The 19,794-nt window shown below is 39.7% G+C and overlaps 1 protein-coding gene and 1 long non-coding RNA gene across 2 annotated transcripts in view; one reads left to right on the top strand and one right to left on the bottom strand.

The window, feature by feature from the left end:
- Positions 1 to 34: 34 nt before the first annotated feature.
- The window catches only part of LOC107552469 (uncharacterized), a 21,927-nt gene continuing 2,167 nt past the window's right edge, over positions 35 to 19,794 (bottom strand). Inside the window, exons 2-3 of the long non-coding RNA XR_001604857.1 lie at positions 17,318 to 17,329; positions 35 to 45 (exon numbers count right to left, since the gene is read on the bottom strand). This is a non-coding gene — a long non-coding RNA (uncharacterized lncRNA). The remainder of the gene's footprint in view (positions 46 to 17,317; positions 17,330 to 19,794) is intronic.
- LOC107552468 (methyltransferase-like protein 2-A) lies at positions 10,452 to 15,021 on the top strand. The gene is made up of 8 exons (XM_016234352.1): positions 10,452 to 10,744; positions 11,434 to 11,522; positions 11,942 to 12,168; positions 12,507 to 12,556; positions 12,641 to 12,701; positions 12,811 to 12,950; positions 14,323 to 14,388; positions 14,572 to 15,021. The coding sequence occupies exons 1-7, from the start codon at positions 10,485 to 10,487 to the stop codon at positions 14,351 to 14,353; spliced, it is 858 nt and encodes a 285-aa protein (XP_016089838.1). The 5' UTR covers positions 10,452 to 10,484; the 3' UTR covers positions 14,354 to 14,388; positions 14,572 to 15,021.

Genomic DNA, 19,794 nt, shown 5'->3' with positions numbered 1-19,794 from the left:
TGAATAAAGTCCTTTTCTTTCTTTCTTTTGCGCACAAAAAGTATTCTCGTAGCTTCGTAAAATTACGGTTGAACCCCTGATGTCACATGGATTATTTTACCAATCTCCTTGCTACGTCTCTGGACTTGGGAACATTTCAGTTGTATTGCTGTCTATGCAGGGTCAGACAGCTCTCAGATTCCATCAAAAATATCTTAATTTGTTTTTCCGAAGATGAACGAAGGTTTTACGGGTTTTAAACGACACGAGGGTGAGTAATTAATGACAGAATTTTCATTTTTGGGTGAACTATCCCTTTAAAGATCTAATTTGGTAACCTGTCTCTGTAGTAGTGTCACTCTAGAAATGTGATACTTCACTTTATCTTACAACTGTCATCTTGTAAAAATAATTGTAATATATTCCAGATTTTAAGATGGCCAAAATGTTGTTCAGTTTGTTTTTCCTGTTTGTCAGGTTTAGGTACAGTGTGTTGTGTTTAAATACTTTTAAATGATCATAAGGAGTGTGAAAAAAATAAACCCATCTGCAACAACATTTTTAGAGAATGGGAATGATTTAGCTACTTACTGTTCTCTGTCTACAATGTGAAAAGAACGAAGCAGAGGGACGTACCACTGACTCAATTCCTGCAAAGCAGATAATGTCTTTTCCAATGACAGTTTTCAAATCCATTTCCTTGAGTCATGATGAAACAGGTATGTAAAATTCTGGAATGCATACAGCTCATAAGATTTCACTTCTCTCTGTAGAAACAGCGACAGATTCTACTTCCAGTTTGTTTATCTGTCTAACACTTCCCATATGATTGAGCGACAGTAAAGATTGTCTGTCAATCCATCTGACCTGTGCCTGGATCTTTCAGGAGGTAATAAACACAGTTTCATCCACATTCACAAATAAACACACCTGTAAGTGACTCACAGGAAATACACTTGTGTAAGACCCTGCTGTGGTTGGACATCAAATTCGCTTTAGACTTAATGTTATTAATAAGCTTTTTTGTGTGTGTTTGTGTCTGTCAGACCTTAAGCCCACCTGCCTCTGACTAGCAAACGCAAATTGTGGTTCACAGCTGTGATATATGCTGAAGGCTTCAGGAGGAAGTTAGATTTGGTTTCCCATGCCTAGGTTAGCATGAAGGAAGTACTGAAGCTGAGTCATAAATGTCTTGTCTTGGGTGTGTCATAATGGAATGCAATCTTAGAAATAGATCAAATCATATACAATTCTAAGCATTAGTCTCAAATGTTACATATATTTTCTAGCCTAATTTGGTAATGCTATTACAAAATATCTGCACTCTCTGCATTTATTATTAGAGTAAGCAATTATTAGAGTCATTATTACATGTAACTGTTACATGTGGTTTTCTGTGTTGATTTTTCTTTGACTTAGTTTGCCTTGTTGTCTTGATTATGTCATTCTGTTCACCTGTGTTCCATTTATTAAGTTATTAGTCCCTCGCTTTTGTATTTATACTCCCTGTTCTTTTCAGTCCTTTACAGGTTATTGTTTGTTGTACTTCACCTGTTCCTGGATTCCGAGGGTTGTTTTCCTTGTGGATTTATTATTAAAGGACTATATGTGGAATATTTTCCATGCGTTTACTACAGCCAGCACGTAACAGTAACAACCATGTAGCCTAAATAATAATGAAGTGTGAATTTTAAACTACTCTTTGATATTAATTATAAAGTGTCTCTTTGGAGTTTACAGTTTGCTTAAGAAATAATTTTGCATGATAAACTTGTTTGTTTTACTTGTCATGAAAGTGGTCTACATATAGAAAATATATACAGTTTTATATTCAACTTATATTCCTTCACTTCAATACAAATTCACTTCATCTGCTTTTGTATTCAAGAGTTTTTAAAACGAAATAACAATTTTGTTACTTGAAATAAAATAAACATGAACTGAAATAAAACAAAATATATGAAAATGTAAACTTATTTTAACTGGTTGCCAAGGCAAAATTTCTAATTTTCATTTAGTTTAACTTGAAGCACTAAAATGCTTAACATCTATAATTCCTGTTTGTCCAAAATTTAAAATGTTACAGCCAATAGGCTACTTAAATTTCAGTCTGCTCCTCACACAAAGCTCATGAGTCACATACTTCATTTTTATTGTGCTATATTGTTCTGTTTTAAGTTTTAAGTGTCATCATATAACAAAGCATCTGCGTGAAAATTCTCCTAAACATCACCTTTTGTGGTAGAAGAAAGGAAGTCATACAGTTTTGAAACAACACGATGGTGAGTAAAAGATGATAAAATTTTCATTTTGGGGGAACTATACATTTAATCAGTGTTGGGGAAAGTTACTTTTAAAAGTAATGCATTACAATATTGCGTTATTCCATAAAAAAGTAACTAATTACGTTACTTAGTTACGTTTTTTGGAAAGTAATGCGTTACATTACTTTTGCGTTTCTTTTTAAATCTTGAAAGGGCTTGCTTGTTTGTTTTTAAAATAAAAAAGTGTCACGGCGCGGTCAGGAAAGACACTGTGTGAACGAGGGTTTTGGGTCCAAGTGCAGGCTTTATTCACTGCCAGGGAAAACAAAGGTAACAAACAGAAACATAAACAGAGCTAAGACTCTGAGACACGCTAGAAACACGCAAATGGGCACTGATGCAAAACGGCCACCTCTGGCTTGCATCAGTCCCGGAACAGACACTAGAAACACTCGTACCCCTCGTGACTACAAACAAACAGTATAATGCTCGTAACACGCATCAACCAAACATTATACCAACATTAATCATCCGCCCCGAGTGGCGTGGGGAAGGCGCCTAAATAGTCCTCGTGACGGGCCACAGCTGTGTGAGAGTGAGTGTGTGCACAGGTGTGTGGAGTGCAGGTGATGGAGTCCCGGATGGGCGACAGCTGTGTGTGTGTGTGTGAGTGGGTGCCCAGGTGTGTGGTGTCAAGGTGGCGGAGAAAGAGTCCGGGAGGATGGGAGATGGCGACCTCTGGTGGTGAGAGGGAGAACACCAGACGCCAGCCCCTGACAAAAAGTTATATTTTTGGCAAATATAAAAGCCTTTTCACACCAAAAGTTAAATGAATAAGCCGCAGGCTGAAGGGAAAGTAAATTTATGTCCACACAGTAGAAGAAGAAATTTCAACACACTTCAGCAATAAAAAAAGTCACACAAATGTTTGTCTAGAGTAATTTTTGCTTATGAACTGGATCATCGAAGGTCAGAAGCAAAGAAATTGGTTAATAGAATGGGATTAAATACATAAAAGATATTTGTGTTGTTTAACATTTAATTATTGCAGGTTTGCGTCATATTCTGAGTTGCACTTTTTTTAAATTCATTTTGAGGAATACTGAATCTGTGTTTTATTTGTGTGTGAGTGAGATGAGTTAATGCATATTCATATTTATTTTAGAACTACTGTAACATCTTCTGATTTCTCTCAACATGGGGACAGGAGAGCTGTCAATCAATAAAAAAAAAAAAAAGTAACTTGCGTTACTTATTTGAAAAAGTAACTCAGATATTCTCTTGTAAATTAAAAAGTAATGTGTTACTTTACTAGTTACTTGAAAAAAGTTATTTGATTACGTAACTCGCGTTACTTGTAATGCGTTACCCCCAACACTGCATTTAATGTTGCAACACTGATAAAACAATCAGAATGTGCCATCTTCTTTAAAACATGGTTGTCAGCAGGAAATGTTTGTTATTATCAGATCTGCACATAAAATGTGAAAGATGTGTACAGATTCTGTGTTAACATACTATGGCTGCACCAGAGGAGTTAAGATCCTCTGTCTAGATCAGGGGTGCCCAAACTCGGTCCTGGAGGGCCGGTGTCCTGCAGAGTTTAGCTCCAACTTGACTCAACACACCTGCTACAAAGTTTCTATTATGTCTCGTAAGAGCTTGATTAGCTGGTTCAGGTGTGTTTAATTGGGGTTGGAGCTAAACTCTGCAGGACACCGGCCCTCCAGGACCGAGCTTGGGCAGCCCTGGTCTAGATCCTCAAGATTGTCACGCCCCTGGCTCTTTGTGTTGTGTTTTCCCTCCCCAGGTGTGCTGTGTTCCCTTTAATTAGTCATTCCTTGCACCTGTGTTTTCCCAATCACCCAGTGTTTAAAAGCCCCAGTCCTTTCAGTTAGTGTTTGTCGGTCCTCAAACGTCATTCCTTGTGTTCCAGTGTCTCCTATGTTCCCCGTGTGATCATTAAAGACTGTGAATTGAAGTTATCTCCATGTTTCCTCGTTCCTCGCTCCTTGCCTCCTGAGAAGTGTGACAGAAGGACCGACCAAACAGTAACTTCCGTGTTTTCCCCTCCGTTTGTTTTCCGTTTTTTTCTCAGTGTTTTTCTTTCCATTGTGTCCCCATGGATCCCTTCACCCGCCCTGAATTCCTCCTCCTCCTGCAGGAGCAGGGAGACAAAGCTCTCGAGGACCATACCAAACTGTTCCTATTGGTCGCGAACATCACCAGCTATCCGGACGATGAGCTCTGCTCTTTCTATGACGCAAGCCTGAACGCAGAGTGCAAAGCGTTGTTGTCCAAAGATGGTCCTCGGGAGGAATTCGCCGCCTTCGTGTAGTGGACTCTGGCGAGAAACGGGTCGCCACTCACCATCTGCCCCGTGGAGGATCTCGCCGGATCCACTCCGGACCCAGAGCCCAGCCCACCATCTCCCCGCGGTACAGAGCATCAGCCTGAGCCCACCGATGATGGAGAGCCATTTCCTGCCGCGATCCGCGAGCCAGAGCAAAGCCAAGCGACTGAGTAGAGGATCGCCTCGGAAGTTGATCCCAACCCGTCAGACCAGGTGCGAGAGTGGCGTGCCCACCACGAGGGAGCAAGCCGTGGATGGTGTGAGCGTAGAGAGCTCCGCCCCCTGCATCACGGCTGAGGGTGAGCTGACTATGGTGGGACATAAGTGCCAAAACGAAGAGGGGAGGGATCCAGCCCCGGCGTCGACCCGCCATCGCCTCTGGACTCCACTCCTCTGGCTGCGCCTCGTCGCTCTGTCCCACCGGCTCCGTTGGGCTCCTTCCTCCCGCCAGCTCCACCTTGGTCCTCAGTCACTCCGGCTCCACCGTGGATCTCCGCCTTGGTTGCCAGAGCATTCGTGCTGACTATGGTGGGACATAAGTGCCAAAACGAAGAGGGGAGGGATCCAGCCCCCGAATCAAGCTCAGAGTATCCTCCAGTGCCCGCTCCTAGAAAGCGCCCTCCAGTGCCTGCTCTTAGAAAGCGCCCTCCAGTGGCCGCTCCTCGAAAATGCCCCCCCTCCCACCCGCTCCAGCCTCCTCCACTGCTGTCAGCTGGCAGCCCCTCTGCTTGCCCTCAGCCCACCATTATTGCGGTGCGAGCCCCGCGGGACTGCCATCCTCCAGCGTCACCGTGGTTGGAGTCTCCCTCACCTCCGCCTCCAGCATTCGAGGCCCGGACTCCATCCTCCTGAGCCTCCTCCCTAGTTCCCACCCACTCCCCTCCCCATGTTGTTTCTACGGTGCGAGGACGCACCTTCCAGGAGGGGGGAGTAATGTCACGCCCCTGGACTCTTTGTATTGTGTTTTCCCTCCCTAGGTGTGCTGTGTTCCCTTTAATTAGTCATTCCTTGCACCTGTGTTTTCCCAATCACCCAGTGTTTAAAAGCCCCAGTCCTTTCAGTTGGAGTTTGTCGGTCCTCAAACGTCATTCCTTGTGTTCCAGTGTCTCCTACATTCCCTGTGTGATCATTAAAGACTGTGAATTGAAGTTATCTCGGTGTTTCCTCATTCCTCGCTCCTTGCCTCCCGAGAAGTGTGACAAAGATGGGAGTAACAATAGCACACGCTTCATCTGTGACTCACAGGTGGTGAGAAAAAGCACTTCAAAACTAAGACACAAATTGCATCTTGTGCAACTCAAATCAGCAGCGCCTAATTACAGGGAGCCTGGTTTCTTCAAGAAACCACAACTGTTCCTACAATCAGCTGTTCATCTGTAAGAGTTTTCTCATAACTGGATGTCTAAACATTTTGGGGAACTATGACTTTGTTCTTCAAATGAATTTCAGGTATTATTATGATGTTTAAATGTGGTGCTAATTGCAAGTCTAAATTGGTCAGCCTATTTTAAACTTTTATTTAACATTAATAATAATAACTATTATTTTCACTCCTTTTTAAGGCTTTATTCATTTATTAAAGGAATAGTTCACCCAAAAATTTAAATCTGCTGAAAATTTACTCACCCTCAGGCCATCCAAGATGTAGATGAGTTTGTTTCTTCATCAGAACAGATTTGGACAAATTTAGCATTAGTGTGAGTGTGAAGTGACATGTGGCGAAGTATGGTGACCCATACTCGGAATTAGTGCTCTGCATTTACCCATCCAAAGTGCACACACACAGCAGTGAACACACACAAACCGTGAACACACACCCAGAGCCATTTATGCTGCGCGGGGAGCAGTTGGGGGTTCGGTGCCTTGCACCTCAGTCGTGGTATTGAAGGTGGGAGAACAGGGAGCGCTGTACATTCAGTCCCCCCCACCTACAATCCCTGCCGGTACGAGACTCGAACCCACAACCTTTGGGTTATGAGTCCGACTCTCTAACCATTAGGCCACGACTTCCTCATTACATCACTAGCTGATAAAAGCATCACAATAATCCACAAGTAATGCACACCACTACAGTCCATCATTTAACATCTTGTGAGGCATATATATATATACCCCAACAAATAAAATATGAGTCCTCACAAATATTGCTTTCTCCAGTGAAAAATTTGTCTCGTCTGAATCAGGAGAGAAATATCAAGCACCGTTTACAAGCGAAAACTAGTCCAGAACAGTTCTAAACAAAAATGTAAGTGGATTTTGATGTGAGAGGACAACAGTAGATGGACACTTTCACTGGAGGAATTATGTATTATGGATTCGAACTTTGGTCAGAAGCAATGGTTTAAAATTAAGTTCCTTAATGATGGATTTCTTTATTATAAACATGCAGCTTTTCATTCACAAGACATTAATTGATAGACTGGAGTTGTATGTATTACTCGTGATGTTTTTATCAGCAGTTTGAACTCTTATTCTGACAGAACCCATTCACTGAAAAGGATTCACTGATAAGCAAGTCTTAATTTATTTACTCATTTATTTATTTTTGATGCAATAATCATACAGGCCATTACTTAGGCCAGGGGTGCCCAACCCTGCTCCTGGCGATCAACTGTCCTGCAAAGTTCAGCTCCAACTCTAATCAAACACACCTGAAGTAACTAATTAGGGTCTTCAGGATCACTTAAACATTAAAGGCAGGTGTCTTTGATTAGAGTTGGAGCTAAACTTTGCAGGACAGTCGATCGCCAGGAGCAGGGTTGGGCACCCCTGACTTAGGCTATCAAAGTTTCATGCATTTGAGAAAGTTGAAAAAAACAGACACATTTTAAAACATAAAAAGTCACTTACATAATGCTAAACAAATTATCTTTATAATAAAGTGTAAATAAAGATGCCCTAAATGATTTTAGTGATAATCCTTTCCCTACACTATAAAAAGAACCAGGCGAGAGGAAGGAAGTCAGTGAGGGAGAAGCAGGTTACGCTGCATGAAATTGTCAGATATTATTCAGGGACGCTCTGCTCATAACTCCTCATTCTCATATACGACCCTCTTATGAACTGCTATATACAGTACATCCCAACCTGTCTTTCCTGGGCTATTTTTTGTCCTAAGGCTCCTGATGTCATGGTGGTCTCTCTATTACTGGTGCTATCCTGTTGCTGGGGCTGCTTTCACTCATGTGGAAACTGTTTATGACTGCTGTGATTATGCCAAGTTTGATGAGGAGAAGTGGGGTACTGTCATATCCCAGTCAGGCACCGATAATGATCATATCAACTACATTCCATGTCTCTGTCAGTCACAAGTGGATTCATTAATGCATAGAATGCCAAAGCCCATAGAGAAAAAGATTTTTAAAGAAAAGATTGTTCTAATAGGAACGCTCTTCAGCATTCATGAATATGCGAAATGACCACCTTAATGCATGAAGTGTCAGCACAAAGTGCAAAGCAAGACAGAAAAAAATGTAAACACTTTTACATAGCTTCCAGGCTTAGTTTGACACATTCTTGCATATAGACTGCAGCTGCCTCTGAAACTTTTGTTGCCATAGATACAAGACATGCACTTGCTTCTGGAGTTTCACTGAACTCTTCTGGAACGGTTGTTTCCATGGCAGCAGTTACACTATAGGTTCTCTGGTGCTGTATTAAAATATATTAATAGCTCTGTTGGAATATATAAATATACCAAACTGTCTATAACTATAACTAGGTAACACTTTACACAGTATACAAGTACTTACAAATCATTTGCAAACTGTAAGTCTTTGTTAATTCATAGTTTTCTAAACTGTACTCAATACTTTAATGGACTCTATACAAATAGTGAGTTCTTCTTTCACTGTCACTAATTAACAAATTATTATGGCTTTATTAGCTCATATGTAAAGAGTTAGATAATGCTTTGTTAACAACTTAACAATAAATAGTTCTCACTTTAGATTAGGTCACAGAAAATATGAAAATGTCATTAATTAAGTGCTTTAAACAGCCCTTTACTTTTACATTTTCCAACGCTTTGCATTACATTAACTTACATTATTATAGATTATTATATTATATAGAATTACATTTTACATTAATTGGATTAGTATTAAGTGTTCTTTATACAAAATGTATATTCTATCCCCTTACACTAACCATAGTTTTCTGTGATGGATAGGTTTAGGGGATAGAATATGCAGTTTGTATGGAGTCCAGGTAAACCACATATGCAAATATGTGTGTGTGTGTGTGTGTGTGTGTGTGTGCATATGAATGCAATTAATGCTCAGTAAAGGTTGGTTTATAGCAGTGCTTGAAGTGGAAAAAAGAAGTGCTGGTACCATTTTCATATTTCTCAATGTATATATATATAATGCCGAAAGAACGAAAGAAAGAAAATGATTTAGAGCATTTTTAATAAAAAATAAGCACCAGTTAAGCTGTAATACCAAACATGACCACAGGGAGACGCCAAAAGACCACTAAACCTTCTGCCTTAACCTGACTGTACATGCTACTATACGGATCCATTCAGAATAACTAAACCACTGACCAGCGCATAATCTAAACCACTTGGCACCTTCAGCCAACATTCATTATAAAACACTCGTGCTTTTAAGCCAAATGCATGCAGAAAAGTATAATTTACTGCCAGTTGGACGCGAGTCACTAATCTCTCTGCCATCTCTGATGAAATCAGTCTGTTTTCTCTGCATTAGCGCTGTTTTGAACTTATTACTTATTACTAATGGATTCCCTTACTGGATCCTTGAACTTTCCAGAAGTTTACAGGTTTCAAATGACCTCCTGGGTAGTGTGCTTAATAGTGTCATTTCTAATCACCCAGACACTGATGCTTTGACTCTGAGTACAGGTGTTCTGACAAATAATGCTACCTATCAGATTATGCTACCAACGCTGTATTTATCCTACTGTAAGGGTAGGTTTAGGGTTGGGGTAGGTGTAAATGTTAATAAAGCCTCACACCTTATTAATATCATGCTGGAAGCAAAATCTGAAAGGTAGCACTTTTCGCTATCGAATTATGCTACCATCTGTTTTAATGGGAGGTAGCAAAATCTAAACACCGGCAACATGTCAGAAGTGCCGGTATGCACGAAAAAGTGCCAGTACGATCAAGACTAAAAGTACTTATCGGCCCACTTCAAGCACTGGTTTAAAGCCCTTAATGACATTTTCCCATTTTTCGTGACCTAATCTAAAGTGAGAACTATTCACACCTAATAACCAATTTACAATTCCTTTACTACGACCCAATTAAACAACAACAATAATAATCGTTAATTACAGTGACAATGAATGATATAGGCTAGGCCAGTGCTTCCCAAACCTGTCCTGGAGGACCATCTTCCTAATCAGACACACCCAATTTAGTTCTTGCAGTCTCTACTAACGAGCTGATGAGTGGAATCAGGTGTGTTAGATAAGGGAGATATACAGAAGGTGCAGGGCAGGGGGGCCTCCAGGACAGGTTTGGGAAGCACTGGGCTAGGCTATGGTCTATTAATATATTATTACACGGCTCTGTGGAATACTTGATTCGGTTGATTGAAGCTGGTTGTTGCTAAACAGCACCACTAAAACCAAAAGGGCAAAAATAATAAGATAAGTTTACCCCATAAGTCAACTTAACGGTGGTATTGTGATAAAAGGAAAAATGATATATTAGTTCTTATATGATCCTGTCTTTTTAAGTTTTATGAGTTTGATAAGTTATGCAATATTAGGCTATGCAAATTTTACTTAATTTTCGTATGAACATGGTGCTTATGCTTATGTTTCATACCTTATTTTTTGGTAATTTTTTGAGTTCTCCATTTGTGTCACCGGTAAAGTAAATATGGAAAAACACTCTCACACTGTCTGTGCAAATTATGTCAGAATGGTCGATAGGTGGCGATGTTTCTTTGGGCGAGCTGCTGAACTGGGCGGAGACACTGACGCTGAACGATCATGTGCGTCCGGTTCGCATGAGCATGGCGGCTCCTGCTGTTGCTGTTGGTTCTACCTCCGCAGAAAACATGTCAGAAACTGCGAATGGACCCACGGAGAATTCCGCTGAGGCCCAGAAACGACCGCAGTTCGGCACTCGCTTCCTCACAGACCCGCGACAGGTGTTTCAGCACAACGCGTGGTATGTTAGGCTGGATGTCTGTCTCATTCACACACTCCAGACTGCAAACACTTGCTCTGTCTGGCCATGCTATCAGTTTGGCACTCACTCTGGACATTTCGATAGGATTGTCTTTTTTTTATTTATTTTTTTAAACCTTATTAGGTGTTTCCAAGCTAAATTCACTAAGTAGCTGTTAGGTTTGTCTTTCTCCTAACACTAGAGGAGGACATGTTTGTGTAGTAGAGAAATAACCGCAGGGTACCAACCTGAAAATATCAGGGTATCTTAACTCTTTTATTTTTTAAATTGTAAAATAATAACTGAAAAATCTTGACAAGTTAAGGGAATATATATTCTTCTATTTCTGCTCAATTAAAGATCTAATTTGCTATTAGTTTTATTTCAATTTTTTATATAGAATGTCTATCAATTAATTATTACTATTATTATTTAAATCGCAAAACTAAAACCCTAAAAATCTTGTAGCTTTTAATATGCTGTGTTATGGAGTGATTTAAAGTACTTGCATTATCAGAGTACAGACTATATAGAATGACATAAAGCATTGATTAGCTGTAGCTTCTGTATGTGATGCATAACAGGACTGTGTGCTGCTGTAGTTTTGTTCAATTATACTTGTGCATCCTTCTAATAGACCTGTTTTGTTTCCTTTGTCGCTCACTGTGATGGTATTTCACCTCCTGTAGGGATAATGTGGAGTGGTCAGCTGAACAGGAGCAGGCCGCCCAGAAAAAGGTGCAGGAAAACAGTCAACCTCTCCCAGCAGAAAAACAAGGTTCATCCATCACCTGTCTATGTTAGCTTTATAATAAAAATGTATTTAAAAAATGTAAAGATGTTTAAACGCAATTAAATTAAGCTATAAATAGACATTTGTTCATGATGGAACTCTGTATGTTATTTTAGTATTATTAATGTACTATAAATATTTTAAATGAGCTTTTATGTTTATACTTTCACTTTTCAATTTTAATTTTATGTGCTTTTGATATGTTCTCTGTTTAGCTTGAATTTATTTTTGTGTAACTTATTGCAGTTATTTGCGATGCCAACATTTTTAATTTAGAATTTTTAAATTCTAATATTTTTATTTAATTTCATCTTTATTTCAGTTTCCAAAAATGCTGTTTAAATTTATCATCCAGGTGTTGTTGTTTTTTGACTAAATGTGCTCTTTGTTTGTATCTCCTTCAGAGGGGTTTGACAGCAGGGCCAATGAGTACTGGAATGATTTCTACACCATTCACGAGAACCGCTTCTTCAAGGATCGCCACTGGCAATTTACAGAGTTTCCTGAGCTGGCCCCTCAACAAAAGCCTCCACAAGACGCTGAGGCGAATCTGTTAAATGTTGAAGATGTTCCCTCGACTCACAATGACACCGAATTTCCTGGAGCCTCTGCATCCTATCGCATCCTGGAGGTGATTTAATTTTTTTACGTGGTAGATGTATTTAAAGGGTTTGTTCACCCCAAAATCCTGTCAAATTAATTACTCATTTTCATTCTGGCATGGACCACAAAAGGAGATATTTTGAAGAACGTCCATGCTTTTTTTTTAATACAGTGAAATTGAATGAGGACCAGTGGCAGTTGTACTCACCATTCACTTTCATTACATGGAATGAGAGTGCGTAAGGATGATGGTTTTAAATTTTGGGTCAACTATTCTGTGGTGAAAAGCCTTGATGAAAATGAAAGCCTTGTCAGTAGCGAGCCCCAGCCTCATTTTCTCCTGTGTATGTGTTTTAGGGTCTTTAGGTGGGCTGTGGAGTAGGCAATACAGTCTTTCCCATCTTAAAAACCAACAAGTAAGTCCAGATACAAACCAACCAGACCTGCCCTCAGTGTTTGTCACCCACACAGATTAAATAACTTTTCTTTTTGCATTACAGTGATCCAAGACTCTTTGTTTACTGTTGTGATTTCTCCAGCACGGCTGTTGACCTTGTCAAAGTAAGCTTCAGGAAGCTTCATTCATCAATTTTTTAAAAATTTATTTAAGAAATCTGCATTCTGCATTTATAGATGATCTTTATGCATGTTTCGATTCATTTTTTGGCAGTCAAATCCTGAATATGACCCGTCGTGTTGTCATGCGTTTGTCCATGATATGAGTGATGCGTCTGCAGAGTATCCAATACCAGACCACAGTCTGGATGTCATTGTCCTCATATTCATGCTGTCTGCCCTGCATCCTCAGAAGTGAGTGTAAATGACACTGAGTGAGCAATGAAATGAACAATGCCTCGCACTGTTTTCATCAAGCACGTAACCTTTAAAACAGTGGTCCTCAACTAGGAGGACTTTGCGGGGGGGGCCTAATAAGTCTTAAAATGATTTAAGTGTAGTTATATTAACATAATCTTAATTAAAATGGTAAAAAAAAAAAAAACTCAAAAAGATAAACAGACATATTTTTGAATGTATTTATTTTTATTACAACAGAAACACCAGAAGTACATTTCAGCTTAGATAGGAAGGCGTTTAAATATTGTCCTGGACAAAAAGAAGCCTTGGAGTCAAAAAGGATGAAAGCCATTGCTTTAAAGTGATTGAAACTGGTGGTGGGCATTATGTAATTTTGATTGGTCCATCATGGCGTTTTGTCAGTTATTTTTTGCTTAGTGACCGTTAAGGCTGTTCACACCAAGAACAATAACTATAAAGATATTAGCGTCTACACCAGCAGATCATAACGTTCTGTTTATTATAAGCGCGCCCTGCAGTTTTGTCGTCTGCTGCTTTAAATGCTTGAGCTCTTTAAAGTCAGGTGGGTTCTGATTGACTGATTGTCAATATTTTTGTTTATCGGCTAGAAAAGAAGAACATTCTGAAAGTTATTCCAATGATATTGTTCCTCTGTGGTGTTATCATTATAGTTGTGATGTGGACTTCACTATAATCATTGAATTGGAACAATTTTTAAAACTTTATTGTTATATTTATTGTTGCTAGATTGAATGGACTTTCTTACACTGCTGTGATAATTTCATGTCTCTCGCATCACTCTTGAAAATATTTAACTCAAGCAACTATTTCATGTCTATTTATTCAAAATGTAACCATGTAATAAGTAGGGTAATGTATAGTACATTATCACAAAATAAACATGTGAAAAGTCTATGCCTTTCAAGGTAACTTTTCAAAAGAAAATCTGTAGGTCATGTCTGGATTGCAGTAGGCTGTCTTGCATCGTGTTCGAAACACTTGAAAATGCACCAAGTAAAAATGTCTGCGTTAACATATTTTGCAGGCCAAAATGTCGATATTGCACTTTTATCCTCATAAGACAATTATTTTTTTCAGGCTAAACTTTGGAGGAGTTAATTTATAAGATGAACCCAGAGAAACTTTTACAATTTTTATCACAAGTGTAATTAAAAAAAAAATCTCTAATAGAGTTAGGTATGTATAAATTGGTTCAGTCATATATTTTGTTTTTCAGTAAATTTATTATTTGTTGGATTGTTTGTGTTTATTGAATGTTTAATCTGTATCTGCCATGAAATTAAGCTGATATGGCAATAATCTTAAATACAACAAAAACCTAATTGCTTGTTCTTTTCTTTATCAGGGAGGTGCTTGTCGGAAAATTTCTACGTTAGAGGGGATGGAACACGTGTCTACTTTTTCACACAAGGTAAATGCATGTTCTGACTTGCATTGTACACTTGTACAGTCTAATAAGATAACCTCTGTTTGATGAATACACTTTGGTTTCACAATATGTCATGAAAAAGTCATTCTAAAATATGAATACAATAATAATGGGATGTCACACATTTGCAGAGATATTTGTCTGACTTTTGTCATTTTCCTGTAGATGAGCTGCATGATCTGTTCTCCAGTGCCGACCTGGAGAAGGTGCAGAACTTAGTGGACCGACGCTTACAGGTGAACAGAGGAAAACAGTTGACAATGTACAGAGTCTGGGTACAGTGCAAGTATCGCAAGGTCCTGGTGCCCCCTTAGAATCAAGACCGCTTATTTGGAGAGATCGAGAACATCTGGGCTGAACCATGAGAATATTGTGATATGGTTGTTTTAAAGATGATGGACAGGTTGCAACAACAGGGGGGATTGCGGTGCTGACATGTGATTGAACGCGCTGACTGGTATGAGACTCAATCTTATGCAGCCTACTTGGGAATGTTGATGGAGGACATGATGAGTTCCCATGATGCACCTGAGGACTTTAAACTTTGTCTATCACATGTTTTTAAGGACATTTTTTAATCTTATGAATAAAAACTACATGATGTATTAAATCAAAGCCTCTCTCTGAATTTCAGCTTCTCGTTTTTTTTCTTTCTCATTTACCAGTTACAAAGCTAATATATGGCTAAAAGTCACAAAACTCAAATTTTTCATTTCATTGGCTCTTTAATTAATTATTATGGTTTGTTTTGTGGTCACTAAATGAAACTGGATTGCCATGTATATGGAAAAGCTGGAAATATCAGGGATAATTGCAAACTGGATACATGTAAATGGTTTAAATCAAATGTGAACTTCCAAATTTTTTCATTCATCAGACTATTTTATTAAAAGTGACCGACACTTGATTGAAGTAAATAAATTCTCATTGTACTTTTATTTAAATTTTACATTTTGCACATGCTTTGAGATGTGATATCAATAGTAATTAATCATAATAATCATTCATGTGTCCTTCTAAATTATCACAATAATACAGGACAATTTGAGTCACTGTCCAATGAGTTTTAACTTTACACCTTTTTCCACTTCAGGTTTTATAAGCCTTATTTCATAATTTCTGACTGAAAAGCTGAGCAAAAAACTTCTCCACAGTATAGTTGGCAATATTTTTTTTTATAAAGCTGCAAGTGCACTGCTCAAAACCCTATACTAAAAGCACAGAAAAAAATGTATTGATTTTTTTTTCTTTCATTAAGTGTTTGCTAATGTAAATGGGCGTGGTTGAAAGGTAGAAATGTCTTGCACAATCTCACGAGAAAATATGAGATTTACCGATTATTGTTTACATTGCAAAAAATTAGAACCGAACCGATTCTGATTTCACTAATCTGATTGGGAAAAGTATTCGTTCATCTACATCACCTAATATTTGTAAATGGAGATGTTCGGGTGGAACGGAATTTAAAGAGCCGATTTTTCATTCCAAGACTTGATCCCGGTTCGGTGCTAACCCAGAGCTGCGAAGACAAACAAGAGAAACAAAATATCTCAAAACAAGACAACGATTAACTAACTTCGAAGCGAATCGTGTCATTTTGGATGGAAAATCGTTAGGCGTGGATCTGCAGCGAGGTACCACATGCCTCCGATCTGATAGAAAATAGAAATCGCAGAAGGCCAGTGGAGAAAGGCGGGTTCGGAGATCAAGGCCTCGGAGGTCTCGCAGTCCTCGGACTACGGTAGGACGCGGAGCTGGCGTCCCCTAGCGACACAGCAGACACCGAGCGCAGGCGAGGGTCGGGGATTCGGCTAAGGCCTAGTGCTGAGATGTCGGGCTGAGACGGGAAGGGCGAGACGGGAGACCAGAGGAGGAAGAAAAGAGAGAAAATAAAACGGTAAGAGGGTGAAAAGACCCCGATAATACAGGTACAAAGACAAATGTCGCGGTTTAAGGAGGCTCGCAGAAGAATTCGCAGGGCATTGAAGAAACAACAGACAATAGAAGCAAAACCCAGGGGTAAAGATTTACTGAGACGGTATTTAGATGCAGTTTCTGTTGTTTTGATCCTTTGCGAACCTCTTCGTCCTTTGAAACCTTATTGTTTTCCTATTTTCTGTAAGTTATCCGTTATTTAATTCAATCGTACACATCTAATGATGGAGCCAGTATGATAACTTATTAACCATGCCAATTCATCATTTAATCTTGAAATAATATACAATATGCTGGAACAAGTGGTTACAAATTCCATTGAGTTAGGTGTTTAAATCATGTCGGACGTTTAACGGATGAGATTTACCTAAAATATAGATCGGTGGTTGCTCTAATGTTGTGTAGTTTGGTTGGTTGGTTAGTTAGTTAGTTAAGAAGTATATAGAGTTGTTCAGGTTTCATTGTGCATTTGTTTTTTTTCTTTCTCGTCAGCCACCTTCTCCGATCATATTAATTATAGTGTATGATTTTGCGCTGATTGCATTTGTTTCCTGGTCGAAAACAAGTCTGATTGATTAAAAATCAATGTTTCTTTGTTAAATGCACTGCAGGCCACGTGTTGCATGTGGATTGACATGAAGATCTTGCATGATCATGGGGTTTTTTTGTAAGTTATCTACAGGATATGGCTTTAGGTGGGAGTGAGTTAATGATGGAGTAGTGGTGGTAGGGAGGCTGAGTCATGAATCTCAGAATGCCCTGGAAAACCTGTATCGAGGACACATGACTCAACATGTCATGCACATTACTGTCCCATCAGTCTGTCAGCATCACTATGGCTACATAATGTCATGCACTCTCTCTTCCTCTCTCTCACAGCCATGATGGAGGAATTGCACAGCTTGGATCCTCGCAGGCAGGAGCTGCTGGAGGCCCGTTTTACAGGAGTCGGAGTTGCCAAGGTCTGCCTGGTCACAAACTGATATTTCTGCCCCCATTTCTATTTGTTCATGATAATCAGTAATTTCTGCACATACCTTTCCCCCCGCATCTTCACTCATTCGTGTGTTTGTCTAGGCCTTGGGCTAGGGTGACCATACGTGCCATTTTCCCAGGACGCGTCCTGGCCAGGATTTCTATATTGCCTAAAATATCTAGGTTTTGGCTTTGTTTGCGTGTGCAGACTGATCGGTGTATGACATCAAAGTAGCATACAGACAGTTATGCTTTCGAAACGCTCTCGAGGTACTTTGATGTCAAACACTGATCGGTCTGAGCTGCACTGCTTTTAAGTCGAACACACCTAATACGTACGCGTAATTGCATCGCTTTGACTGTAGATCCCACCTTCTCACACGCCATGATTGGTCCATTATGTACAATGCTTGCATGTTATTGGTCAAACTACTTTTCGATCATTACCTTCAGCAAGCATGAAAACAAAGCCAAAACAAATCCTGGCCAGGACGCGTCCTGGGAAAATGGCACGTATGGTCACCCTACACTATGTTTCAAAGGACTGCAGGCTAACTTCTAAGTAACTAAAGGCCTTTCTCACATTGGCTAATGTTAATGTTCATGAGTTCACCATCAGGAGAACACTGAACAACCATGGTGTCCATGGCAGAGTCACAAGAAGAAAGCCACTGCTCTCCAAAAAGAACATTGCTGCCCATCTGCAGTTTGCTAAAAAATCATGTGGAGTTGAAGTGGTTCTGTACTGAGGAATGGGCCAAAATTCCTACAAGCCATTGTGTAGGACTATTCAGCAGTTACAAGAAACGTTATTGCAGTTATTGCTGCAAAAGGGGGTCACACCAGATACTGAAAGCAAAGATTCACATACTTTTGCCACTCGCAAATATTTAACACCGGATCGTTTTTCTCAATAAATAAATGACAAAGTATATATTTTTGTCTCCTTTGTTTGATTGGATTCTCTTTGTCTACTTTCAGGATTTGTGTGAAAATCTAATTGTGTTTTGGGTCATATTTATGCAGAAAAAAATAAAATTCTAAAGGGTTCCCAAACTTTCAAGCAGCACTGTATATATACAGTATATACAGTGTGTGTGTGTGTGCTGTATGTAGAGGATGAATGTTTTAGCTCTTTGTCTATCTGGGACTGTTTCTCTAACAGAGGAGAGGGCTCTTTACCCCTGCCAGTAAAAGCTTCTGCTCCATCATCAAATAAATATGAGAACATCTCTTTCCTGCTGCCTCTTTGTCTCTTCCTCCCTGTGTGTTCTTCTCGCTCATTCTCCCAGTGAGCATCTGCATTTTCCATCTCTTACTCATCCCTCTTTTTCCAGAAATATATCTAGCACTGTTACCATTGCATCATTGTTACCATGATGTTACTTATACAATTACTTTGCAGTTACTCGCTGTGACCGTTACCATCCCTGCAAAAGAAAAAAAACATCAGCCTGTTTAAGAGGAGCTTTGGGCACTTCTCAGCTGGTCAGACTGAGAGGCCATCTTGCCAGTCAGTTTAACACCAACTTGGCAGCCTAGGAGAAAGCATTAACATGTTTAGCCTATGTTTTTCAGGTGAAATGGAAAGAAGTTACAGGTCTCGTTTTCACATTGACACACAGAAAATTCTAGAAAATTGTCATTATTGTGTGTAAATCCTGAAAAGATTGAGGCTGAGCCTTATGAGTGTGTCTGTATTTGATTGTGTCTGTTTGTCTGTGAGAAATAGAGACAGAAAGTGTATCACTGTGTGTTTTCAGGTAGCACTGGTGCATTGCGCTGATCCCTACACACACAGTGGGTAAACACAAAAACTCAAGTCACTCCCAGAAGCCAAACTATACAAATCCTGCACACTGCAGAACAGAGAGAGAAGGAGGAAAGAGAGACGGATGCACATTAAAGGAAGAACTCCAGAAAATGTGTTTTGAAAAACCCCATCAAAAACTTCCTATGCGGTAAAGTGCATGCAAATTCAGTCTTATTCTTCTCTCGCTCTCCTGACAGTCTCCTTCACCTGTAGAAAAAAGTCTATACTCAGTGACTTTTAATAGTCTCAGCCTCAGATGGATTCACTGACCATTCTCTGACCATCTGATGCATAGTGCACTTCTGAATTGGAAAGCAATTTGAATTTGAATTGCTATCTTTCAGGATTACTGTATGTGCACAGAGTTGAGTGGTTTTTTTTATTAGTACACCTAAAAACATCTCTAGGATACGTATGTAACCATGGTTCCCCGAAGGGAACGAGACGCTGCGTCGAACGCTTTGGGAACGCCCCCGGAGAGACCACGTTCTGTAGCATGTGTGAAATCAGTCCAATAGAGAAGCGAGACATCACGAGCGGGGAGACGCCAGCAACCAGGAAGCATAAAGGTGCATCTGGCAAGCGCACATGTTAGCTTCTGCGGAAGCGAGCGCCTGCAGGGACGCAGGGATTATGGCAGGGAGATGCAGCGTCTCGTTCCCTTC

Source organism: Sinocyclocheilus grahami, unplaced genomic scaffold (genome assembly GCF_001515645.1).
Source record: "Sinocyclocheilus grahami isolate Dianchi unplaced genomic scaffold, SAMN03320097.WGS_v1.1 scaffold451.1, whole genome shotgun sequence".
Taxonomy (NCBI): domain Eukaryota; kingdom Metazoa; phylum Chordata; class Actinopteri; order Cypriniformes; family Cyprinidae; genus Sinocyclocheilus; species Sinocyclocheilus grahami.
The sequence above is the reverse complement of the archived record's forward strand: the minus strand, read 5'-3'. Positions and strand labels throughout refer to the sequence as shown.

What these genes read in the sequence shown, in the direction of transcription:
- LOC107552468 (XM_016234352.1), top strand. Translation starts at nt 10,485, where the DNA reads ATGTCAGAATGGTCGATAGGTGGCGATGTTTCTTTGGGCGAGCTGCTG. An exon ending in CCCATCTTAAAAACCAACAA is followed by an intron (nt 12,557 to 12,640) that starts GTAAGTCCAGAT and finishes TTTGCATTACAG; the next exon opens with TGATCCAAGACTCTTTGTTT. An exon ending in CGGCTGTTGACCTTGTCAAA is followed by an intron (nt 12,702 to 12,810) that starts GTAAGCTTCAGG and finishes ATTTTTTGGCAG; the next exon opens with TCAAATCCTGAATATGACCC.